Source organism: Macrosteles quadrilineatus, unplaced genomic scaffold, assembly GCF_028750875.1.
Source record: "Macrosteles quadrilineatus isolate MER2022 unplaced genomic scaffold, UCM_ALF_1.0 Scaffold_2__2_contigs__length_208266976, whole genome shotgun sequence".
In the NCBI taxonomy this organism is placed as follows: domain Eukaryota; kingdom Metazoa; phylum Arthropoda; class Insecta; order Hemiptera; family Cicadellidae; genus Macrosteles; species Macrosteles quadrilineatus.
The window spans coordinates 184,131,392-184,159,354 of NW_026542595.1; the positions used below are offsets into that span (position 1 = coordinate 184,131,392).

A 27,963-nucleotide genomic window follows, 5' to 3' on the forward strand; every position below is an offset into this window, starting at 1 on the left:
TTTTCATCAAAATATGACGTTTTTATTGCACTATATCATTGTCACTCCTCCCATTAAGTTAACTGGACGGTTTTTGTACTTCTTGGAAATGTCCTGCTCAATCTGAAACACAATGTGAATTTTCTGCATCAAACAAAACTGTAGTAAACAAAACTGTAGTAAACAAAACTTAAGAATAATGTTTATTTGTAATTAGAAACAAATTGAATTTCTTAATTTGGTGGAAGAGAATATTAGTGACAAACCTTGTGAACTAACGGCTATGATTATTTCTTTAATTTGTTTTTAGTCCAAAATGTTAAGATATAGAGTCTATCTGGAAAAATCATATATTAACAAGATACAGTAGAGATGGACTTCAAGTTTAGGTAATTTATTCAAATACTATCACCAGCTCAAAAACGAGGCATCATAAAAAAAACACAATTGTTTATAATACAGTCAATTGGTAGTCATCGTTTATCAACACTTTGACTATTAATAGAATATAAAAATCTTTTAGGCGGATCTGAATTTGTTATAATGAAATTTATATTGAATACAGAATACTTATTCATTAACAAAAAATAATACTGTAAACATAAACTCAGCAGGAAGTCATCAAATTATGGGACACAAGTCACTCATAAGCACCAAGGAAGTTTCCCCATGAAGTACGTAAGTGTTCACATGAGCATTGTTAAAGTTCTTCACTAACAAAAACACTCTAGAACGTGCCACATTTAACTGTTATGTGACTAAATTAATTACATTAAAACTACGATAGTACAAGAAAATATGTACACTTTGTCTTCTACAAACACGTAAAAATAAGGGTATGGCTGAAAGACGACAGATCCCACGGATAGCACAACGCAAATTGAGAAGAATATTTCTCCACGTGCATAAACTGGTTGCTCTCCTCTGACCAAGCCTGAGCTCACAATGAGCTCTTGTGTTAATACTCACAGATCTTATTTAATAAACGTTCAACTTATTTGTGCAGTTGATTGCGAAGCAGAGATCCATTGAGCATTTCCCGCAGGACGGCTATGGGAAGCCGGCAGCCCAAGTTTAGTCAAAGTGTTAAGATAAAGATACATAAAACTTTGTAAAGTTAATTTGATTTTAATCAGATACAAACCTGAGCTTGAAGCTCTTTGGTCTTACTGATGACCAGTTTCAGTTTGACCTGCAAATCTTGAGCCTCAGCGCCTGCCTCTCGGCCCCTAGCCATGACAGCCTCCTGACTGGCGGCCATCTTGGTTACCAGGCCCTGTTTGTGCTCCACGCTAGAGGCTAAACTGTCCACGTACCTAGCAAAGTGAAAAAAAAACTAATTTAAGCATTTTATAGAAAATAAATAAATATTTATAATGTAAAAACTTAAATATATTTAACGCTCTTGTTTGTTAACAGTTATGGATCATACAAGATCTGAAATAACTCGGCCAAGTGGCCCTTGTCAGCCCTCAGCAGTGTTAGATTAAATTTCATTAAAGAAAAGACAGTGAGTAACATATCCACTCTCCTCACTTTAAATTCCAGAATTCACAAAAGCAAACAAAAAAATATTTGCACAGCAAAGTTGTAAGGGTCTTATATTTTAAGAATTTATTGGTGGAAAAAGGTTTTGAAGAGATTTGGGCACAGGACAAAAAATATTGTATTTCTAACTCCTACATTTGAATAAACTTTTTAGTTGCAAATTATCAGCTGATTTGATAGTTTTATATTTATTTACATTTTATTGTTTATGTTTTCATGTAGAATTTTATTGAGTTTTATTTTCTTAAAAGCGTGGTACCAAAACTTATTCAATGGATTTCGGTTATATGTTTGTACTAAATTTGATTGAAATCATAATTTTTGTGATTGTAAGTGCCTACATACATAATAAAACACACACATACATACATAATATGCACATTTATAATAAAACTAGCTGTAACCCGCGGGCTTTGCCCCGTTTAACTTCTTAATTTTAAAGATTATCTCGTTCGCATGGCTCAATCACGTCCTGGTTGAAGTTTGTTCGCTACGCTCACTCACCTTTAGGTTGGAGCTCGTTCGCTACGCTCACTCACCTTTAGGTTGGAGCTCGTTCGCTGCGCTCACTTGCCTTCAGGTTAGCTCGTTCGCTACGCTAACTCGATCGCCTCCAGGTTGAAGTTCGTTCGCTCCGCTCACTCACCTTTTGGTTGCAAATTAGCTGTTGTCATAAATGTAAAAGAAATAATAGTGCTGCACCCTGTTGGTAATCCTTGGAACTTTAATGCTATTGAACATCATAGAACAGAACCAACTTGTTTAGTTGAAACAGCTGTTAAGATTCAATAATTCCATTTCTCATAAGGTTAACATGGGAAACTCCAGAGCCACTGGGGCGGAGCCCGAAAGGATTTTTGAAATAAGAATATGCCTATATGTTAATCGGGAATGTGAGCTACCATCATGCCAAATTTCAGCCCAATCCGACCAGTATTTTTCGCGTTCACTTGTCACAAACATACATCCATACATCCATACATCCATACATCCAAACTTTCTCATTTATAATATTAGTAGGATGAGTGTAATAATAGCCCTCCCTGTTTTATCATTGAGGTTATAAAGGACACCATAACAACAGTTTAAAGTGGGATATTTTATTATTGTAATTTGCAGTTCACTATGATTAAAATTAAATTACCATGGAAACAATTTAAGCCATTTGATATTTAAAATTCATGACAAGAAGATGTACTGCATGTGAGTTTAGATTAACATATTATTTAGCCTAATAGTTATAGTAGCTTTAAGGTCAGTATAGTTTTAGCATTAAATCACTAGACATTGTAGGTTAAGAATGTATGTGTTACAGGTAATGTGTTGTAGTTTTTGAGTTTAAGTATAAATAACAAATTTGATCTGTATAAGAATAATAAGTGCAAGGTGCAATGTGCACTTAAGGAAAAGGAGAATAACATGCACACCTAGCAAGCTCAAATCTAGTGAGACCAGTTTTTAGGCATATATGCCTAAAAACTGGTCTCACAAACGTTTCTCTATGTTCTTCTCTGTCCCCTAGGTATTGAAATCAAGAAAAAAAAACAGATATATTTTTCATTTCAATAACACCATGTTCTTATGTATCTACTGTATACTGATGTGTAGTAGGTACCGTATGTTTATTTCTGGTAGGTTGCGGAAGTAAAGTACATCTCGATCTCAGCAGTTTTAAAATCATATTTAAAACACCCTCCGTCCCTTTCTATTAGAGCACATTAGAGGTTAGGCTATTTGATACCTTTTACATAATTCTCAAAGAATTTGTATTAGGTACTATAGTTTTAGGTACCAGAGATAAAACATACTCTCATAGTAGATATCTCATCGTTATGGAACAGCTAAAGCCAATTTTATTGTAAGTTCTGTCCGGTGCACTTGAGGTCGTGTTTTGTAAACCATTATTGTTTCTTGTTATTTCAGTAATTTAAAACCTTGTTTAACCAAATAAAACGATCTAATCATAAACAATAACTCGTCCCCTAGGACACAGTTATATAGGCTAACAAACAGTGAAGCACAAATCATGAAATTGACCCTATAATAATAGAAACGACATTTTTTGATACTAGAGTTCAGTGCCACTAGAGTAGTGTGTGTGTGTGTGTGGGTCTGAGTTTGCCCATCAGTTGGACATGAACTAGACGAGAAAATGAGCTTCAAAATTTAAAATGGTGTAAGAAATGTGTTTTTTTTTTACTGAAAATTAAATGCCTTCTCCAACAAGATGGGATGAATAAAATAGATATGTAAGATAATTGTTTAGTTGTATTTGAGGTTGCTAGGCAAAAAGGCTGGAAAAATTTATTTGAATGACAACTTTATCTATAAAGTTACATTTTTTCGTTACATTTGATACTAAAATTATACCTAAGTATGGTAAGTACACGCTCTTAGCTTTGTTTTAGTATATGATGTTCATAGATACAGTAGAGATTCTTTGGTACATCTTGTATAGCTCTAAATAGATTGTTTTACTACAAGAGTGGACTAACTGAAGACTATTAATCTTTTCATAAGACATAATAACAAAAGGCATGCATCAAAATATGCCATATCATAGTTTGGTATACCTATTTTATGAGCAAAAAGGCTGTTTTAATTGACAATATAATTTGAATCATAACTTCATCTTTAGAGCCACATCATTTTTGTTATATCTGATACTAATGTATGGTATGGTTGTTTCCGGTAGGGTGCGGAATTGAATAAGAAGATCACAGTAGATATTAAATTATGGTAAGTACGCCCTCTGTCCCTTTCTATTGAGTAGTTTTGTCTAACCCTTTTTTATGACGAACCACTGTACAATACAAAAATATTATTTTACATACTGACAACATTGATTTATGGACACTGAAGTAGACATCCCACGTTTATTGACCAATATATACCCAATTTGTAAAATTATAAAAGCAAATAGTAGAATGAGCCATTTACAGAGTGTGATACTATTTTCTTTTTCCTAGAATATTGTAGAAATATCATATTTTCACAATTATTGATGAATACCTCAGTAAATTACTTAGAATGGTACCGGGAGCAAGAGTTGCTATCTAGATCATTTCAACTTTATTATTTCATTTCAACTTAAGACTAACAAGCCCTAATTATTTTTTATTGGCCCTTGCTCAACATGTTTGCTTGACTATCAACAATATTATTGCCATCATTATGAATATATCTCGAATAATTTTGTATAAAAACAAAAACCAGTAATAGCCTATTAGTTGATTAGTAAAGCATGATCATCCTATTTACATTTGACTCTGTACCGTACATATACATTGAACTATGAATTGTATTTTATCCCATTGACCTGGCCTGTATAACATGTACTTAATGGCAACTAAGTATTTGCACACAGTTACTGATGAGCTGACGTACCCCACAAACAATCCTAATGTATAATCCTTGTACTTAAAACTTCACCACATACCACAATAGTTGCCCATGCTTACAACTAGTGGTACTCGTACCAGAGGTTGGGAAACACTGTTTTAGAGCACAAGTAGAGGTGTTCTTTGATACAATTAATGTAATGCGTAAATGAATTGGAGACTAAATCTTTTCTACAAGCAGATGAAATGGATAAAATATAATGTGTAAAAGATCATACATATCTATATAATTAATACGCTACATGAAACTTTGTCGGATGAACTCCTCCGCCATTTCTTAACCGATTTTATCCATTGACGTCTCATTGGAAAGAGCGTGTCGCGTAGATTTGCAAACTGACCTTTCATTTTTGAAAAAGTCCCTTGGGCTCTGCCCCAGTGGCTGTTAAAGTTCCCATGTTATCCTTATGAAGAACATGATTGTTTACATTTTGATCAGCTGTATATTTTAATTGCTGTTATTTTTCATTTCAAAGTCTTTTAAACTCATCGGAAATTATGATGACTTTTATTTGTTTTTAAATAACTACTTTACTTCTTTTCAATTGCTCGATTTCGAGCAACGTGTTTACTAGTATCTACAATTTTGAGCAAAAAGGCTGATTTTAAATTCCAAAATTTATTTGAATCATTACATATTTTTAAAGTTGTATAATTTTGGGTCATAACTGATACTGATGGATATGTTTGTTTCCAGTGGAGTGCGGGATTGAACAAGGAGATCACAGCAGATATTAAACAATGGTAAGTACGTCCTCTGTCTCTGTCTTTTAGAGTATAGCAGAAGTTAATGATTTTTAATATTTTAATTTATAAAGGGATTCTGCACATAAAATATCATTCTAACAGTATGCAAAGATTTCCCCTGCGATACAGACAGGCTGAGAAAAAAGGTTTTAAAGAAACATGCTTGCCAATAATTAATATATGTAGATAAGTTAGTTTATTAAGTTTTTAAGTTACTAGGCAACAATTGTGTTTATTATTGATAATATATTTGAATCACTCCTTCATCTTTAAAGTATCATATTTTTTGTAAATTATGTTTGTTTTCGGTGGGGTGCAGAATTGAACGAGGAGATCACAGCAGATCTTAAAGTATGGTAAGTACACCCTCTGAATCATTCTTTTAGAGTACAGTAGAGGTTATTAGCGAATTTCCCTATAGGGAAGTAGCTATTACCGTAGGTCTCATGGTAAGACTTAGGCCCGGGACCGATTTACTTTTTCATTTTAATGTCCCCAGAGGCCAAAAACACCATTCGTTCAAATTTTTATATATGTATATATATATATATATATAGATTTATATCTCAAATCAACCCTTCAACTGAGAGTGGGCATAGGTCTAAGGATAGTAGTCAACTTGTAAGTAATAGGCCTATTAAGAAGACTGAAGTCCCAATCATAGGAACAAAATCTAGTGCTGTTGGAAATCTGAAGACTGTTGTCAAAAACAAAGCGGGTCCGCGGAATTGGCTAACTCTGGAACTCGCTAACCCCATGTTAAATGCCCTATCTTCAAATTTGGTTGATGAGAGGAACTCGCTAACTTGTTCGGTTTCGGAATTGGCTAACTCCGGAACCCGCTAACCCGCTCTAGAGCCGGGTTAGCGAATTCCGTCCTCGTACGGAAGTCGCTAACTCGGTCCCTCGGCGGAACTCGCTAACTCCCAATCAGAAGCCTCGCGGGCCGTCCAATGGGAGCCAAGCACGAATATTTATGGCCAGTGTTGCCGAAAGTGTAGTACCTATATCGTATCGGCACCATAATGTCGTATCCTACGGTTAATTAGGAGTAAGAGCAACGTAGTCGATAAAATAAATATATTTAGAAGTATGTTTAACCACAGAGAAGTTCTTATGATTATTAGGGTGGAAAATGCATTATAGTCTTACCATAGACTAACCAACACAAGTAGACTTCTCATCCCATTGTAAATTTTGAAGCTCGTTTTTCATGTCTAGTTCATGTACGCCACACTGGGCCCTAGTGTCGACGAAACTTTGTTTCTATTATTTTAGGGTTAATTTCTTGATTTGTGCTTTACTGTTTGGTTAAATAACTAGGGGACAATTTATTGTTTATGATTAGATCGTATTATTTAGTTAAACGAAGTTTTAAATTACTGTATTAACGGGAAACAAATTGTAAACAAAACACGACCTCTACATAAAACGTACAGGACTAACAATAAAATTGTCTTCAGCTGTTCCATTAGGATGAGAAATCTACTAAGGGAGTATGTTTTATCTATGGTCTTACCATAGACTAACCAACACAAGTAAACTTTACATCCCATTGTAAACTTTGAAGCTCGTTTTTCGTGTCTAGTTCATGTCCGGTGACACTGATCGCTAGTGTCGACAAAATTGTGTTTCTATTATTTTATAGTTAACTTCATGATTTGTTCCTTACTGTTTGGTTATATAACTAGGGGACGTGTTATTAGTTGTGATTAGAACGTTTTATTTGGTTAAACGAGGTTTTAAATTACTGAAAACAAGAAACAATTGTAAACAAAACACGACCTCTAAAGACAGTACACCGGACAGAACTAACAATACAACTGTCTTCAGATCATCCATAAGGATGAGAAATGTACTAATATAAGGGAGTATGTTTTATATGTGGGTTTCTTACTTAAATAGTAGCTTATTGGTATGAAAAAGATAAAAATGCACATTTCTTTTATCGTAGGCTATTAGTGTAGAACCCGGGTCATCCTCTTAATTTTGTTGAATTAATATTAATTTTACGTCTTTCAGTAGGCTTACTTTTTAAAAGTCTGGAGTTTTTTTCCAGGCTGATTCTATCTTATCCAAAAACAAAGCTATTGTCTATTGTGTAGCTCAGTACTGGGGAACGGTGAACCGAGCAATGGCTTGGTATAGTTTATATCGTTTGTGAAAGCAATATAAAGGAAACCCAACACTCAAATCAGGAAAATCCGTCAATTAGTTTATTAAAAATCGTGAATTAAAATAACCCTGTCACGTTTTATTATATGAATATTATATCTTCTCCTATTTTTTACTAGTGGTGCTTAGGTGTACAATCTAAAAACTGTTTTAAAACATGTAACATTATTGCTAAAAAATTCAACACATTTTAGAATTAGGCAACTATTTACTAGTAGGCCTACAATGCTTTGGTTCAAACTATTAGGCCTAGATAAAAACTTAGTCTATGTCATCATATTTGTACACGTAAGTTGGACGGTTCAACGACGAACATTTAATTTAAAATCTATGAATTAATTATGAAAGTTACGATGGTTGATGACTGTATTAATTAATGGTTTTGGTTTATTACGACATTACAATTAAATCTGTTTTCCGTGTTTAAGAACTTGCGTGTATTTTAGCTTATTTTCGTAGAGGTTTAATTATTTATTACCAATTAAACTAAATTTTGAATATTTTTCATATTCTATTATTTTCTTTTATACTGATGGCATTTATATTTAAGATCGAAATCATAAACATTTAACTGGTCATTGTACAGTTTAATAAAAAACACTTTTTCATGATTTTTTAATTGTCTTTTAATTACTTTGGGCTAGTTATCTGTTAAAAGTGGAATTGATAACAACAAAAATAACATTTACTGTATCTTTATAGACACTGACATTTTGAAATACGGCAGTGTACGATTATTTTGTCGTACAAGGTTGGCAACGTTCCGAGCAGTGGGCGCGGCCGGGTTAGCGACTTCCAGAGTTAGCGAATTCCGCCGCGAGACAAAATCGAGTTAGCGGGTTCCGGAGTTAGCCAATTCCTGACTGAGACGGTTAGCCAGTTCCAGAGTTAGCCAGTTCCGCCACACGACCGAGTTAGCAAGTTCCTGAGTTAGCCAATTCCTACGTCTCAACAAAGCAGTTAATAAATCCTGGATCTTTATTTCTAGACTAGACGTTTCTGTAAATAATTCTTTAGTTAATGACTACTTGGCTGATAACGGAATAGAAAGTGCATGCTGTGAGGAGATCTCGACTCGTTACAATAGCTATAGGTCTTTCAAAATAGGAGTGGAACCCTTACAATTGGACAAAGTATTGTGCGCTGAGTTTTGGCCGGAAGGAACACTTATTAAAAAATTCATTCAAAAGAAATCAAGCCGTTTTGTGAGATCTAAGGTTTTTTTAGGAAGCCAACGACAAGCCTAAGTAACGTTTCCTCGGAATCGACGCAAGCAACTTGTGTACAAAATAATAAACCAACGCTCGGAATATTGTACGGTAATGTGCAGTGTATTACCAACAAGCTTATAGACATTGAAATGGTGGCTCTTCCTATATTGTATACCATCTTGTGTATAGTTGAACATTGGTTAGCCGCAGATAACTATTTACTCTATAATATCTCAGGCTATCAGTTGGCGTCAATATATGTTCGCTCGTGTTTTGGACATGGAGGAGCAGCGATATATGTTCTTCCAGATACGGAGTTTAAGGAGATAGACATTAGTAAGTTCTGTGTAGAGAGAAATTTTGAAGCCTGTGCCATTAGGCTTAAGACATGGAACACTATTATTGTTTCACTCTACAAACCCAGTGGCAGTAGTGATACTGTATTTTTTCAAAAACTGGACTTATTACTGGACTTTTTGACAAAATATGATCAAGATATAGTAATATGCGGTGACCTGAACATCGAAGCATCTGGACAACAGCCTAACACGCTCAGGCTTCATGATATTCTCCGATCGGCGGATATCTATTGCACCAACTACAGACCTACAAGGGCAAATGCATGCATAGACTATATACTGACTAATATTAAACCTTTTAACTACTCGGTTGATGTGCATGACTGGCCAATATCCGATCACTGTTTTCTAAGTGTCAAAATTAATAGGCCTAACCTAAATGCAACTCTGTGTGAAAACGAGGAGCCTCCCTCGAATGCCATTCTAACCTATAGGCCATTCGACGACCTGAAGCTTTATGATCTCAAGCAATGCCTCGAGAACATTGATTGGTATGCTGAACTCCACGGTCTGAACGCAGAGGACAGGTATAACAAATTTCACAATATATTTATGTACTGGTTAAACCTATTTGTACCATTGAAGACTAGATCTTCGCTCAACAGGAAATCAAAGCAAAAGAAGTGGTTTACTCCACAACTTGCACGTATGAGGAACTACCTTTTGCTCTTACTCGACTGTGCCCGTTCTACTGGTGAGGAAGCTATCAAAAATCAATACAAAATAGTAAGCAAGGAATACAAGTCCATGTTACTTAAAGCTAAGAAGGATCACAACACCAACTTCATTAATGCTGCAAAAAATAAGTGCCAAGCAGCCTGGCAAGTAGTCAAGGAAGAGAGTGGGACCTATTCAGCTTTTGTCCATCCCCAGCCATCTGCAGAGGCTTTCAGTGACTTCTTCCAGAGGGTTGTGACGGAGACTCGAGAGAGCATCGAACCCACAGACGTGACCGCTGGTGAACTGCTAACTGACCATCTGAAGAAACCTCCTGTCAACCTACAGTGGACTCCAGTGAGTGGCCAGAGTGTTCTAAAGATTATCAAAGATATGAAGTCATCTAGAAGCTGTGATGTATATGACATATCATCAGTCCTTTTAAAAGCCTTAATGGAATCAGTAGCTGTACCTTTAGCTTTATGTATTAATACCAGTCTAAATGAGGGGATTTTCCCATCCAAACTGAAAATATCTAAAGTTGTGCCTGTGTACAAAAAAGGTAGCAGGAGTGATCCAGGAGGGTACCGGCCGATTTCTCTGGTCCCTGTTATTTCAAAAGTCTTTGAAACTGTAATAAAAAATCAAATAAGTAACTTTTTTGAACAACATAACCTTTTTACTGACTGTCAGTATGGTTTCAGGCCTGGTAGATCTACGATCGATGCAGTCGAAGTGTTCATAAGTCACGTACTTGCTGGCTTTGAAAGCGGAAATCCCACAGGCGCAGTCCTCTGTGATTTGTCAAAAGCCTTTGACTGTGTCGATCGTAATATTCTTTTGCACAAATTGGATTTTTATGGAATCATTGGCAATCAAAATTCTTTGTTGAAATCATACCTCAGTGATCGGCTCCAAAAAGTTTCGTCAAACAACTCATTTTCTAATGTAACTGAGGTTAAGTACGGGGTACCACAGGGATCGGTACTGGGCCCTCTACTGTTCCTAATAGCCATAAATGATCTTTCCTCAAATGTTGAATGTAAATCCATCTTATTTGCTGATGATGTAACCTTTCTCACAAAAAATTTGGTACTTACTGAAATCCCAGTGGCTGCTAATAATATTCTTAATCAGGCAAATGAGTGGTACAAAGCCAATATGTTGTTAATGAATAGGGAAAAAACTCAAACTGCTGTTTTTACTTTGACCAGTGCTGGTAATTTAGAAAATGAATTCTCTCAGTGTGTTAAGCTCCTAGGTATGCACATAGATGCGAAACTAACATGGCATGAGCATGTCAAACACCTATGTAAATCTCTACACCGAATAATATGTTTAGTTAGAAAGTTAAAAGTCTGCATATCCCCTGTTTGCTTAAGAATGGTTTATTTCTCTCTTTTTCAAAGTAGAATTGTCTATGGTTTGATGTTTTGGGGAAATTCTAGCTCCATAAGTAGTGTGTTAGTAGCCCAGAAGAAGATGTTGAGAATCATCACAAACTCTGACACAAATACACACTGCAAACCTATTTTTTTACAGGAAAAAATTCAAACTGTAATCAACTTGTACATTTTTGCATGTCTCTTACATACCAAAAAGCACCTAAACACTCTCATTCTCCACAGGCACGTACACAACCATGGTACACGAGGTCAAAACAAAATCTGCAGACCCTACACAAGACTGACCAAGGTTCTCACGTCCTTCGAAGCTACAGGTATTGACCTTTTCAATTGCTTGCCTTTTTCAGCTCAGCATGTTAGCTTAGGTAGTTTTAAGAATGTGATATATGCATGGTTGATAGTAAGGCCCTTCTACAGCCTTAAAGAATACTTTGAAGCAGATTTTAGCTCCATCAATTTTGCATGATGTTTTTTAGTTTTTTTTTTCCCCCAAAATAGCCAATCTATATATATAATACGCTAAGCCGATTTTTGTGAACAGAACTCCTCTCTCATTTTTGGACCGATTTTGATGATTAAAGTGTCAAAAAAATTGCCCTGATCTGTAGTTTTGCAAAGTGTTTTTCTTTTTTTGATATCTTTATTAGTTTGGGCAGGATTTGCCATCAAAGTTGGATTTTTTCCCATAAGATTAACATGGAGGAAACTAGAAATTCAATTGGAAACTTTGTCTCCACTAATTTGAGAGAACGGCTGGGCGTAGAAACTTGGTAGGGGTGTCAAAAGAAAGGTCATGGTCTGTAGATGAGTTATCAAAAGAAAAACTAAGTAAATTCCCTTAGGGCTCTGCCCCAAAAGCCTTTGAAGATCCCTCTACAGATTTGTTTATGTTTTGACCATGTGGATAATACTTTTTAATGAAACAGCTGTTGATTTTTCAATTGTGTTTTAAACAACACACATTTATTGGGAGTTACTAAATTGTCTAAAAGAAGTATTTGCAATGCTATTTTCTGATTATTTATTTTCTTCTGTATCATGTCATGTTTTGCAATATAACATTCCATTACAAAATCAGTGGAAATTCTTTTTATCACAGAACTCTTACAGTAATTTCTTATTGAACTATCTATTATCTGTTGTACGCGTTGTTGTCTGCCTTTTCCCCCACTTTTGCCTATATTTTATCATATTATTCTACAGATCATCAGAGGTTCACGAGATTATTGTTATACATGTTTTCAATCATTGGAAATACAAAATTATACAAGTGCAGAAGGGCACGTTGCCCATTTGAGCAGTGTCCATATTTTGCTAAATTAATAGTAGTTTACAGCCACTGGATAAAACATTTTATAATATTTATGTAAAAATATGTGCATGATTTAGAAAGTCATTAAGCTGTTAACTGCAATTTACTTTTTCATAGAGGTTACTTCGATGTTGTTAATTCAGCTTAATGAAAACCTAATATAGATAAGTATACAAATAAGAATTTGAACTCTTAGAGAGCCTTTGAATGTTATTAGAGTAACGAAATGGGTTGTGCATGTTTAGTAACGCTACTCAGCAACAAAAATCATTTAATTTATCTCTAAAAATATATTCTTAAAGTGCACTGAGCAGGAGCCTCGAAAATACTTTGTAGCGTACCCATATAGTTACAAAATGCTCAAAGTCACATTGTGACATTTATAATTCGGCTTATATTTCTCCAGCAGATTATTTATCTACAGAAGAAGTTTATTGTGCTCTTATCGTGTGTAATAACATCCAAACACAGAAACCTGACCTAAAATGGTACCTATCTTGACAAATTATTTTAAGTGGTCTATATTACGGACCGTGGCTCACTGGGTTGTTAACATGATTTAAAATAACACGACATTTTGGCTATAAAAAAGGCACAAAGAGTAAATACTATTCAAGCAGCTACTGTCATGACAGAAAGGTCATATTCCTTTTAAACTAGATCACATCATCCTTTATAAGATACGTTGTTTAACAATGCATGTAAACGTCAATATTTACGTAACAGCCAATTTACAGTATTTATTGCTTTTTGGAAATGCCGCATTGTTATGTTATTTGAATTATTTGTTGCCAAAGAAGCCGCACAACCATATAAACGAGGAGGTCCCTAACAGTTCAAGAGTAAAAGCCAACTTCACTTCAAGTATATTCCACTACATCTAACTTTCCGTAGATGAATAATGAGCACAGAGACAGTGACCGTCGATTTCGACGGGTTTCACCTAGTCTTATTTAATTTTGAGAATGTACACTTATTTTTATGTTTGCTTTAGTCAGCATGTTTTACTATTGTACTTATGACTGTCTTGTGCATTTCAAGCATCCATGACAAGATCTATTGCATGTAATTTTGCCTAAAGATCAATAAACGTCTTATGTCTTATGTCTTATATATATATATATATATATGTCCGTGAACACGATAACTTGAGTAATTTTTATCCGATTTTGATGAAATTTGGTTTGAAGGTGTAAGGTGGGATAAACTTGAATGAGTTCGCGATCCAGCATGATCGGACCATGGGAACAGGGTTTTATGGGGGGTTTTATGGGGTAAAAATTGGTTTTTCTCACTTCTTACCCTCAAAACACAAAATTTCCAAATTTTTCTCTAAACCTTCTTAAAGAGCTTAAAAAAACAAACAATTCAGTATATCAAAGTGTTTTTGTACGGTTATTGGTTACGAGAAAACTACAAAAAATGGTAAATTTAAAATTCCCATGATATTCTTAGGGAGAATATTGTAAAATGTTGTAGTTTGCTTGTTTATGGATATATTTTGATCAAACTTGGCAAATTTATTTATTTTATAGTAAGCTATCAATATTTTACTAAAAACACACTACTTTATTAGTTTCCTTGTAGCAGCAAACCTAGGTACTCGTTAAACCTAATGTTATTTAAATAGATCAATTGAAAATCAATTCGGCCAAATGGAAATTCGCTTAGACGGCAGGTTTGCTGCGGTGGGGGTATTTGTTACAATTAAGGTAATTCTTTGGAGACTAATTCTTTTCTACAAGAAGATGAAATGCATAAAAGCAAGCCTGACTTGTGGGTACATTCCTAAATCCTAGTGTCAAAGCATGATGGTCTTCATTCGCTAGAGGAAAAACAGATTTCTCTGAGGCCAAATCGTTCTGCCCCATCAGTCTTAAATCCAGTCTAAATCTTTCTATTAGAAAATAAAATGCATTAAATGGATGTAAGATCATAGTTTAGTATATCTATTTTAAGCTTTTGGCCAGAAAAGGTATTTTTTCAATTGACAAAATGTAATACTAATGATTGGTATGTTTGTTTCCGGTGGGGTGCGGGATTGAACGAGATCACAGCAGATATTAAACAATGGTAAGTACGCCCTCTGTCCCTTTCTTTTAGAGTACAGTAGAGGTTCTTAGCATTATATGCATGTATTAATCAAACATTCATGCGCAATATTGGATTAGGAATCAAAATGCGGCAAGTGGGTGAGAGTCCTTTGGACTCTGTCACTCAAAATTGTTGTTGTACAGGTAGATGTTGCTGAACCATCAAAGAAGAAACAAGGAGATGACCAGAGCGATACTCTTCTCTTCTACGATTCAGCTAGAATTTCAAATTAAACCATAGTTTAGGCCCTCCATAAATTTTCAATGAAAAATAACATAAAAAATTATACTATTTTACTTAAAAAGACTAAACACACTCACTTACTCACTCCAATGGCCATTTATGCCCAAGGCGGGATTTGGCCGCACCAACAACTAAAGAAAAGAATATAAAAAAAATAAAACTACAAAAATAAAATAAAAAAGATACTTTTTACATTAGGCTTTATAAACAAGTGTGCGTTCTGAAATACTAAACCATAAAACATTACAACGAACAGCTTCCAGTAGTTTGTTATCAATTTATTTTCTTTAAAATTTTTTTTAGTAAAACAAAACTTTTGCATTTAAAATCACTTTTAAATTATTAATATTTATGCAGTGGTGTCTAGGGTTCTGCCCAGATTATCTGCATATCACTAATACTGCGAGTTCCCTATAGAGTGTTTTTATAAAAACGCCAAAAATACATCCTTAAAACTCCCTCACACAATAGGAATGTTAGGCTCCCAATTTTTAGAGTAGGTACATAAGAAGTGCGGCAATTTCTTTTCTAGGGTCCTTTGAATCCGACTTTAAGTCGTGACAAGCATACAGGGATTCCCCCATCGGCTTAGAGGAAAGAAAGGAAGAATGAAATACTGAAAATCTGATCTGTTCCTATTTTTATGACAAGAATACATGGATTTTCCTCAACCATTTGAAAAGGATACCAAAGAGGAACAAGAGATAGTAAGGAAGACAATTCAACAAGAAGTAATCTTACAAGTGGACTCCTCTGATGTAAAAATACACAGCAAAGGCAAGATTAAAAACTCGAAGCAATTAAAATTGAACAAAAAAACTGGATTTAAAATGAAGACAGTCCATATAGAATGACCAAGGATAAAGAAAACCCTGAAATCTTGGAACTACAAAAAAGGTTAATTTATCAGTGAATTTATATTAGATCTATTGTGTAGTGTAGAAGATAAGTTAGTCATAAACTTAAATCTTTTTTAATTTTTTTTTAATATATCAAACTCTCACCCATTGCCAAGCATAACATACCTTTCCAGTACTAAAAAAATAGTTAAAAATTTGTACTGATAAATATATTTTGTTACAATTTATCTGATACTAATGTATAGTATGTTTGTTTCCGGTGGGGTGCTTGATGGAACGAGGAGAGCAAAGAAGAAATTAACGTACGGTAAGTACGCCCTCCGTCCCTTTGCTTTAGAAAACAGTAGATATTCTTTGGTATAAGGTATTTTTTCCCTTTCTGCCCTTTACACTGCAGTAAAATAAATCCAGTCTAAATCTTTCTATGAGAAGATGAAATGCATAAAATGGATGTAAGATCATAGTTTAGTATATCTATTTTAAGTTTTTGACCAGAAAAGGTATTTTTTTAATTTACAAAATATTTCGGAATCATTACATCATCTTTAAAGTTTTTTAATCTTTGGTTAAATGGATGGTATGTTTGTTTCCGGTGGGGTGCGGGATTGAACGAGATCACAGCAGATATTAAACAATGGTAAGTACGTCCTCTGTCCCTTTATTTTAGAGTACAGTAGAGGTTCTTAGCATTATATGCATGTATTAGTCAAACATTCATGCGCAATATTGGATTAGGAATCAAAATGCGGCAAGTGGGTGAGAGTCCTTTGGACTCTGTCACTCAAAATTGTTGTTGTACAGGTAGATGTTGCTGAACCATCAAAGAAGAAACAAGGAGATGACCAGAGCAATACTCTTCTCTTCTACGATTCATCTAGAATTTCAAATTATAACCCTAGTTTAGGCCCACCATAAATTTTCAATGAAAAATAACATACAAAATTATACTATTTTATTTGAAAAGACTATACACACTCACTTACTCACTCCAATGGCCATTTATGCCCAAGGCAGGATTTGGCCGCACCAACAACTAAAGAAAAGAATAAAAAAAAAATAAAACTACAAAAATAAAATACCAAAGATACTTTTTACATTAGGCTTTATAAACAAGTGTGCATTCTGAAATACTAAACCATAAAACATTACACTGAAACCATCAACTGAACTGAACTATCAAAGAAGAAATAGTGGCCCCATCCATGACGGAAGGTGGAGAGCGGGTGCCAAGTTTCTTGGTTACAAGTTTGTAACCCAAGCCCCACGGATTGGAATCGATATCGTCCCTTAATGTCTCCCAGCAACTGCGTTTACTCCGGTTGATGGCTCGACGAAGAGACCTCCTAGCCACTCTGTAAGCATCCGACTTACGACGTCTGTCTACAGGTTCTCTGGCGCTGGTAGCAAGCCTTCTGGCTCTCAATGCTGACCGACGCAATTCCGCAATCTCGGCAGTCCACCAGTACACAGCTCGCTTATTTTACCGGGATCTCTTGCGAGGCATAGACTCATCGCAAGCCGAGACGATTAGTCCCATCATGGATGTAACTAACACCTCTGCGTGAGCCACGCTAGTTGCAGGGGGAACCACCGTTGTTCCTCGTAAGATGGCTTCATTGAATTTTGCCACGTCCAATTTTTTAATATTCCATCTAACGGGCACTTGACGAAACGTGGCTACTTGTCTCTGATGACCATCCAGGACATCAAAAATAATGTAACCGAACCCCAACGAAACCTCGGCACTTCGCATGACCCCGTACTTGTACTTTCGCTGCATTACGCGCCCAGAATGCAGCAGTACCAAGACTATCAGGGAACCAAAAAGATGGGTCCCTATCAGGTACTGGTACTGTTCGCTGACTAAGAGCGCGTCGACATCGTGTTCTAGGGCAAGCTGACATAGAAGTGTGTCAGCCGACCTGGATCGCTCAAGATTGCACTGAAGGATTCTTATCTTCGTGAAAGGGCTTTCGCTTGCTGTAGTGCAGATTTGAATACACTACACTGTCCAGACCCAGCTTTATGCTTCAAGTGTTTGTCAGCGAGCCCATTTTCTTTGCAAAGGAAACAGGACTCGACTTGGCAGTCCTTACGGACGTGACCGACCTCCCCGCACCGAAGGCAGTTCTTGCTTCGGTCGGGTCCCTTGCAGTTTCGGGAGGAATGGCCGAAACAGAGGCATTTAAAACACCTCTTCACTTCCACTCTCCGTCTGAGCCTGCAGTTGACCCAGCCGACTCTCAGATGCTGGAGTGCCAGCACCTTAGTGGCATGTGCGTCTGCCATTTCGGCGACCGCCATCCGCTGCTGACTCCTGTTCGGTTTTGTGAGCCAAACCTTAAGAAAAGCCGTTTGCCCGTCTCTTGGAAGGTTGGATTCCATAATAGATACAAGATAACAGTTTATCATATCCATTGTAAGTCGTTGGGCAAAAAAGGCTGAATTAGTTTTGGTTCAGCCTGACTTTTAAGGTGGTGTATGTACTTCATGTCGTTGGTTATGTGTGGTAACATTCTTAAACTAATTATGGTACCCATACCCCATTTTCATTTTTACTTACTTCAGTGAATGTTTGATGTTGTGCAAGTGTTGAGTTGCTGGGTCCAAAATCAGCTGTTTGGTAAGCTGCACACAGTCCAGCATGGCCGCCACACTCTGAGTTGTCTCATTGAGTTGACTGATCACCAGTAGATCAGATTCACCTTGCATCTCTAAAAGACGAATCTTTAGGAATGACTCCAGCTGCAACACAATTTTCTTTAAGACAACCTTCACATCGTAGAACACTAGGCTAGCCCAGAGCAACTATACACATTATTTCAGGCTATGCCTAGAGGAACACAGCACTATGGTTAAAGCAAAAAAAACTCAACAACTTTATTCCCACATTGACCTCTTGTAAAAAAACTAAAAATGGCACTAGCACAGACATTAAAACATTAGTGAATGGTGGGATTTGAAGCTCATTACCCACAAGCTACTACAGCACATAATAGCTGTTCTTATGTCATTAGGTAGACAAACTTCTACCAAGTTGTTATGTCATTAGTTCCAACATTAAATAGACAAAGATCTACCAAGTATGATCAAACTGTTGACAAATTAAACAGGCATGTGTGTTTGATGGAACACAAAAAGTACTTAAATGACTGGGCTAAAATTTTACTCAAAGGTAGATCTTTAACAACAACCCAACGTTGTAAGGTTTTGGAAGTGGATATCAATTTATTTCCTTGACATATAAAAATGTTTACATTTGCATTTGACTTTAACTTTGTATGTATATTTGGTCAATTTAGATCCTATATTTTGGAATTCACTAATATTCTGTATGGGGGATATTTGCTAAAAACAAGATCATCTGACAGTATTAAGGATATTTTAAACTTTTATCTATAAGTATAAAAATGATCCTGAGTCTAAAAAAGATTAACATTTCTTATTTTAATATTGATTTTAGGAAATATGAAATTGCTACTATTATAGGAGTTAAATATACCTTATTGCCATTGCAATCCCTGGTTTTCTGAAGTTGACACTCTTAAGGTGTCATTGTCAAGTCTTTTCCATGTGATTGTCCCTCCTACTAGGTCGTCAGAAAGTCTTCAAAACACATAGAATATAAATATTTTTACAAATAAATGCTGTATGGCTGTACAAATTATGATCACGGTGCATTCAGGGTGTAGGTCTAGACTCTTAACACTTCAATCAATTCTCTAGACACACAGCAGTCTAAAACTACACCCTAAACCCGCAGCCGCACCGTGAACGTTAGTTGTACAGCCATATAGTATTTCTTTGTAAAAATGTTAATGTTTGTGTCTCTTATGTGTGTTTTAAAGAATTGTTTACAACCTCATGTATGGGGGTTGAACATGACACCTTAAGAGTGCCGACACCACCACTAGCCATTCAGACGAACAGGGATTACAATGGCAACAAGGTACTTAACCCCTAAAATAGTACTTATTTCATGTTTTCATCAACATCATCTTTGGGCGTTGAGTACCGTTTATTATATGAATGTACGCAGGGCTGTTGAATAAATGGACCCAGGGGTGCAAGAAGTTTTATTTTCATGTTGTATGCAGAAGTTTAGGGCGCAAGAAAGAGAAAAATTCCACCACAAGGGGGATGGAGAGGGGCGTGATCATCTCTTGCGGCTATAGTGCATCACATCCAAACGTGGCAGCCTGAATAAATTTGGTTTTAATGTTCATTGTTTTGTGTTCCTGTCTATATGTTAAATGTATTGTATGTGAATTGACAGCCTTCTGATGAAGCAATTACGACATCCTTCAAAGCCTGAAGATGACTTCATGACAAGTCAAAACTAGTTGCTGCACAAGCAACATTTGGCATACACAGAAGCAGGTGTATTTCAAACAATTTCTATACCATTTAAATCCAATTTTGTTAAAATAGGCTAAACCCCAAATTTGTTACAATTTCTTATTCTGAACAAGTTGTGCCACTATCTCTAGTATTATAATGTACTTAACCTCAAGCAGTTGATTGATAACCTCCTCCCTGGTGTCAGGATTGTCCAGTAGTAACAAAGCATTCTTACCACGGGCTACTCCAGCTGTGGACTCCTCACACTCTACTTCTATACCACTCTCTTCTAGGGTGATACCATAGTCTATATCCTGTCAAAACATCAACATAAGACTGATCATTTAATTTTATACTTATCTATTTTAGCCATTAAGCAGTGGCCAATGTTAGAAGTGGGGGATGGCTAAACCTTTTTGGCAATTTTGCGGACCTTTTTTAAAAAATCTGTAGACATTACAAATATGGAGTAAACCTATAAATATGTGTATTCATTTTATTCAAAAAGACCAGGAGAATCTGAATATACTTAAATAAAAATTGAGTTGGTAACTTTTTTGCAAAATAAAAAAAATCCAAATTTCCAATACAAAATTTCAAAATTAAAGTCCTGTTATTACTAAGGGTATATTTTTTAGCCAAACCCATTATAAACCTTTTGTTATAAATTCAATTCCCTACATAGAAATGTATACCAAATAGGAGAAATATTTTTTTTACATGCGTTATGTAAGAAAATATGAAAAATCGCAACTTTTTTGTGTAATTAGTGATAATAATATAGTACATATTAGGCTATTGTAGATTGTAGGTTATAAACTAAGAAGGTACACAAAAAATCAGACTTGTTTTAGTAAAAGAATTTTGTATAGATTTTGAATTTTCCATTTTTAGACATAAATGGACCAAATTGGTCCATGGCCATTCTAGGGTGAGCGGTGAAATGGACCAATTGGGTCCATTGGCCACTATGTTAGGGCTAATTATGATTGACAAAAAAAATTGCTTAACGGTTAAAATAGAAATACCAAAGTTTTAATTTAGGAAAAAGTTTACTGTAGTATTGATAAATATTGTGAACATATAAAAGGACGGATCATGTTGATAATTGTCACTTCAATAATTGGAATTTCCTGTCTTTATAATAAAAGGAAGGAATATCACTTACTGTTTGTTCTGCTTGAATCTTGATAAATAAAAATGTTATATACCTACTAGTGATTTTTTTGAAAGTTCTTGAGTACAAATTTTATAATAATTTTCTTGAATTGATTTACATATTTTCTTCATTAATTTTAATTTCATTCTGGCTTCATTCTAATCTTCATCAGTCACAGATGTTGTTTTCAAATAATTTATTTGTTGATAATTTATTTTAAGTTAATTAAACTGCTTGCATGAACAGTGTTGCCAATCTTAATAATGAAATGTTCATTAAAATACAATGTGATATAATGCGTGTTGTAATAGACCTCAGTGACTGAGACAGTAATAAGCAGGAGTTGTAAAAACTGAAATCAAAATGCAGACATCCATCCAAATACTAACCAAGCTACATGAAATACATGAAATGTAAAAAAAAAACACAATTTTAATATCAGTGCTTTGTTTATTAGATAATAGAGAGATGGTTTTAAGCCATAAATTGGAGCATTGTGTCTCTGTGAGGTGAATTTGAGACGGAACTTTGTACAATTTAACAATTATTTAAATTAATATAAATTGAGGTTTGTTAAGTTCATATTTCACAGAATACTGTACATTTGCAATCTTAAGTTATGCTTAAGTTAAGCTATCTGTTAAAGAATTATCTAATTTTATTTTAATGACACATGACCCATACTCGTTTACCTACCTTCTTTTGTATTTATTTTCAGAACTAACTACTCATTCTCGGGTAACACTTTAATAAACTTATAAAATGGAAACAGAAAACCAGAAAGTATACTAATAAAATTACATCTCTTGCAAAAGAAAAGATTCAACACTTTCAAAAAATACTTAAATTCGAATACTTACATAATTCACACTATTGTCAACATCTCCCCAGTCTATCTCTTCCTCTTTAGCTTCTGGTTCCTAGAGAAAAAATATTGTAATAAAATGATATCTTCATATAAAACTGAATTTTTGTTACTGTTAATCGATGTAAAACAACTAGTTCTATATACAAGTTGAAATACCCTTACCCCAGCAAACCTGCAGAGTTAGTGAATTTCAATTTGTCTGAAAGAATATTTACTAAAATATTTCCTTAACCCTCGAGAGGGCGCATAGACCAAAATGATAATAATGGACACATCGGTCTTTTCAACCAAATTAACATTTTTTTGGGGGGAAAAAAGGATAGTTGATGAATACCAAGGAAAAGGATTAAATTATATGATATCTAATCGTCATACTAATAGAAAAACCGCATAATTTTATATTATGCAGAGTTCTGAATAAAAGAAGGTTTCAACTGATTAGAAACAGAGCCCTAACGGACCCTACGTCTGTAGAACGGGCACACATCTAGTAGGGAATAAATCTGATATGGTCAAGGAAATCTTTAGTTATAACCAATCATACCAATGGAAATTTGCCAGCAGCATTTTACTATTCAATTCCTTAATTTTAACACTTACATCATCAAATTTAGGAGTTGGGGGCTCTTCTACAGATGCAGGTTTCTCTCCAAAAAGCCACTCGTATGTTGTAACATTTCCTCTGTCTATAACGTTAAAAATAATGAAATTAACTGACGCCAATGATGCCAACATACAAGGTAAACTATTATTACAAGGAGCTGACAATGGCCCAAAGGTCAAAACGTCTCCACAAGAAAAAAGGATTGAAATCGTAAGTAAATACAAGGTATTGAAACACAATAACTTTTAGGTACAGGTCAGTTTGGTCTCCTGAAGGACGGAGTTCAACTGATACACTTTTTGGGATCATTACTAATGTCACTAGCAGGGTTGCCACCCCTCCCAATTATGTCGGAATAGTCCCGATTTTGGTTCCTTATGCCCGTATTTAAGCCTATATTAATCCAGGGACGAGGGGGGGCCATGTCCCGATTTTTCCTTAACCTAAGGTGGCAACCCTGGTCGCTAAAGCTCTTGGAAGATCACAGGATGTAGCTAGTCTCTAATATGAAATGTAAAGAGCACTTAACCGTGTTAATCATAGCTTATTATTCCTATGGGTGTGTGAGTACCCAAGTGGTATTTTCATGAAATTTCAAATGAGTATCTCAATACTCTGCTCTTCTCAAGCTTTTTGAGAAAGCTTGATTCCTAAAGCCTTTAAATTAGTTTGCTGGAAGCATTTCCATCTGTTTAATATGGCACAATCTGTGTAGTACTCACTCATGTCTCTTTATCCTAGGCTCGAGGTTGGAAAAACATATTTTCCATATTTCTTTATTTTAGAAAGAAACGTGTGCATATACTAACCACTGACAAAGGTAAGAAGTGGAAGAACATTAGTCTCTCTGTCAAACACATATTGTGAGAATGCAGAGTAGTATTTGAGGGCAGAACGGAGAGACGCAATGTTTTCCGCCACTTGCTGATAGATCTCTGGCAGTTTGCTGAGTCGGTCTACAAGTTCTTTCTTTACATTACGACCCGTTAGGCCAAGTTGTTTGTACGTTGTGTTTAGCTCATTTCGAGCAGAGTTCTCATTTTTCACATATTCAGCAGCTCTCTTCTCACAATCCTATTTCAAAAAGTAAAAATTAACAAAAAACCTAATTTTTCATGATTGTTTTCTATAATAGTCATATGATGATTTGGGTTATAAATTGGTTCAATTAACTATTGACTTATGCTTTAAATCACCAAGAGAATTTGTAAATAGGCTATTTAGTTTATTATTTATTTGTGCTCTTTCTAATCAATTGTAGGCTGTTTTTATACAGAATAATATATTTTTTAGTAACAACTTTTTGCAGAAGGCATGATTAAAAAACACAAGTAGACGTGGATAGAAATTTTTGTTCTCAAGCATAGATGAAAAAGGTAGATGATGGCACTTAAGAATTATTTTTGTATAGTAAATTATTTTTGTATAGTAATTTATAATAGTACAGTATAATAATACAGAAATATCAAGCTAAGATTTCAAATTATATTTTTTATTCAAGTTACAGGACTTGTAAATACACACATCTACCAATCTGGCCATCATCTTTGCCTTTAAAACCTAGTGACTATGTTATGACAGGTAAGGTGATCAACCAGCTGACCTGTTATCATCACCATTCTTTTTTTGGACGGTCTATCAAAATGTCTATTAAAATTTAGGAAAAATGACGTAGTAAGAATGGTAGTTTATTAATTTTTAACTAAGAAATCTTCAAACAGCAGTACATATTTTTGTAATTGGCAATATTTAAAAGATATACTAACCTGTTGATTTTGATGACATTTTGCAACTTGTTTCTTCAAGTTGGGTATTTCATACTTTACATTTGAAATAAGTAAATGTGCAGCTTCAGCTAAGTATAAATTGTCTTTTTCATACATCCGTACCACTTCTTGCCAATCTTTCATACGCTGTGATCCATAACGGCCAAAAACATTTTTTGAGTCTGCTTCAGTTTCCTTCAGTATTTCGACAATACGAATGCAGTGAAAGTAGTTTATATCTGTAAAATATTAAGAAAAGTGTTATAAATTGTTTGTAACTTAGTGGTCAATTTTACATACTATAGTGGCTAAATAACAATCCCTAGACTTAAATTGCATGAAGAATTAACAAATAATACTGATGTGTCCTATTTTAATATAAATGCATTTTAGTTGGTACATCATAGATCATCCATACATCATAGATACACGACCACGGGAAAAGATCAGAATTTTGCCACATTCGCGGTAGACGATGATAATCTCCTGACGACCGCGTTAATGAGACGAGACAAACGTGTAAATGTTCATATATTTTCACGATCATGGAAGACGATAATTATGTCCACACGACAGCGGAAAATAGTCAGAATTTTGCTGCAATCGTGAGAGACAATTATTGTGATGTCTACACGACCGCGAGGGATTATCAGAGTTTTAACGCGATCATATGCAAATATACCTGACCACAAAATATTTTATTTTCCAATTTTTTGGCGCTCCCCAAAAAACCCAATTGCCTCGCGCCCTAGGCACGTGCCTACCGTGCCTATTCGGTAAATCGGCCCTGCCAACTAATCAATTAGTCAACCTTAGAAATACTTAATCACACACTTGTCATTTAAAGTAAGCTGCATGGGGTGAACAATAAGCGATTGGTTTGATCCCTATACTGTCCTTTAGATGGTTTAGAACTCAAAAGTATAGTTTCCTTTAAAAGTATTTAAAATTTCGTCAAACATAATTGAATAGGTACACTCCTCACACTGCCCCTTTGGCCTTGTTTACAGTCAATAGCAGCTCCCGCATCAAATTCCAGATTAAGGGGGAAAGGGGGATATATATCATATACCTCCAACCACCCTGATAGCTAAGTCTAAGGTTGTTACATCCATCATCAAAATAAGTCACAAATTCATATCTAAATAGCTTTTTTAAATCTATTCTATATTGTCTAGAATATTGTCTCCGCGACACCACTCAACATTGTTGCAGTTCACGTTTTGCTTGGAAAACAAAAAAAAATGTTGGTGGCCTATCAGAAAACGTAACGTGTGTGACAGCAATCACAGGGAATTTTAAAGGTGTGGTGTTCTGCCATTTTCACCTCTTGCTTACAGGATTTGCTAAAGGGGAGTTAAAATGTAGCTGTAATAAGTGTTTTTCTGCAAAGACTCGTATATTCAAGAAGAGTTTTAGTTTGTTATATTATATAGAGACAAGATGATCTCATCAATAGTTTTATAAGTTTAACTCATCGAGCCTGGTGAAGGAACCAACCAACTATCAGACAACAGTAAAAATCCAATAGGCTGACTAGCCAATCGAGAAGGCACGGAACGCCATTTGACGTTATGAACCCGGTAAGTAAAGTCAACTTGTCTGCTTTATATCTTACTACTAGCATAGCATTGTCTGCCAGCCTCTTGTACTTGTCCGGTTCTGTGCATTTCCAACGTCCGAGTCTTAAAACTCTTGATTTCCCACTGATTGGTTTTACTGTAGCTGGGTCTAAGCAGTATAAACACTGAAAAATTTGGTTTTATACCAAGTCGGATTTTCCATTCATAAGATCGACCAAACCTTAAAGTCTAGTTTTCATTAAATCTATTAACAATTTATGGTGTTGACAGGAACATTATTGATTGAATGTTTGACAAAAAATACTCACAAGCTCCTGAAAGCAACTGGGCGATCTCCGGATGCTGAGGCATATCTTGGATGGCTGAGTTGATCTTCTCTCTCACAGGTAGAATAGATTTCTGCCATTCACCATTAACGATTCGTCTACTTATCAACCAGTCGAGTAATTTATTTGTGTTTATATCTATTGGAATGTTTTGATCCTGAAAATTTTTTCATAAGAGTAGTATCATTTTGTGTGTAGCCTTCCAGATTACTTCTCAAATAATATTACAACAAGATTCTACGTCTTGTTTGACAATGATGGCATAGGCATTGAAACCGGTCGCCGCTTAGGTTAGGTTATGATAGTTTAATTTTATAATTTGATATATTTTAAAATATTGATTATTAATCAATATTTTCAATTTGATAGTTTCAATCAATATTAGCATAGCCCAGTTAAGAAACTGTACCTGAAGTTTGTAAATATTAGTTTTATAAATATGTAAGTCTTAAATAGTATGTTAAAATGCCTCTGACGCAATCTATCCAACATTGTCGGTCAAGGGTTAAGGACACAAGTATCAAGTAACACACTATGTAGACCTATTCGCAAATTGAGATGACAAGGCGATGAATCCCCTAGAGACAAATTGGTACTTAAATAGTGAAACTGTCATATAATAAGGTTTGGACTGTCTTAGCCCCGAAATAGGGGAAATACAAGGGGTACAGTTTCTTAACTGGGCTATGCTAATATCGATTGAAACTATAGAATTGAAAATATTGATTAATAATCGATATTTTTAAATAGGCTATATCTATTATAAAATTAAACTATCATAACCTAACCTAACCAGCCAAACTTGCTGATAGTGAAAAAATCGCATGAGGGGTTTACTAACCATCAAATCGATAGTTTCAATCAATATTAGCATAGCCCAGTTAAGAAACTATACCCTATTAAAACTTAGCCTTCTAGTTGAATAAGTATTAAATATGCCTAACTTATGTCACTAAGCAGATACGTAGTAAAGATTACAACAATTAGTTAGTTGTCTTACCATTGTCTTAGTTTTTGTAAATAGAAATTAATATTACGGTTTACAGTCGAATATTCACATTCAAACACAACTCTTTTTAATTGTTCCTATTTTTATTTTTACATTTACAGCTTTATTAACTTTAACCTACAAATAAAGATGACGTTTATACAACCACAACAAAGTCAGTAAATGCCAATGCCACAACACATCAGCGGTGGGACACACGGGAGGGACGATGGCTAACATATAGGTAGTATAACTAAAAATGTCTTTGATTATCTGTGGACTGTTTTAATAGTTATATTTATTATAACTAGTTGACACTGCTATGCATTGTAAAAT

The 27,963-nt window shown here is 35.0% G+C and overlaps 1 protein-coding gene across 1 annotated transcript; it reads right to left on the reverse strand.

Annotated features, from left to right (window-relative positions):
* On the reverse strand, positions 1-27,796 carry LOC128987673 (CDK5 regulatory subunit-associated protein 3-like). Its single transcript, XM_054408650.1, has 10 exons — positions 27,640-27,796; positions 26,622-26,796; positions 24,731-24,969; positions 23,774-24,038; positions 22,961-23,046; positions 22,353-22,412; positions 20,501-20,647; positions 18,556-18,737; positions 1,124-1,295; positions 1-102 (listed from the first exon to the last, which is right to left on the reverse strand). The coding sequence occupies exons 1-10, from the start codon at positions 27,640-27,642 to the stop codon at positions 31-33; spliced, it is 1,401 nt and encodes a 466-aa protein (XP_054264625.1). The 5' UTR covers positions 27,643-27,796; the 3' UTR covers positions 1-30.
* Between the last annotated feature and the right edge of the window lie 167 nt (positions 27,797-27,963).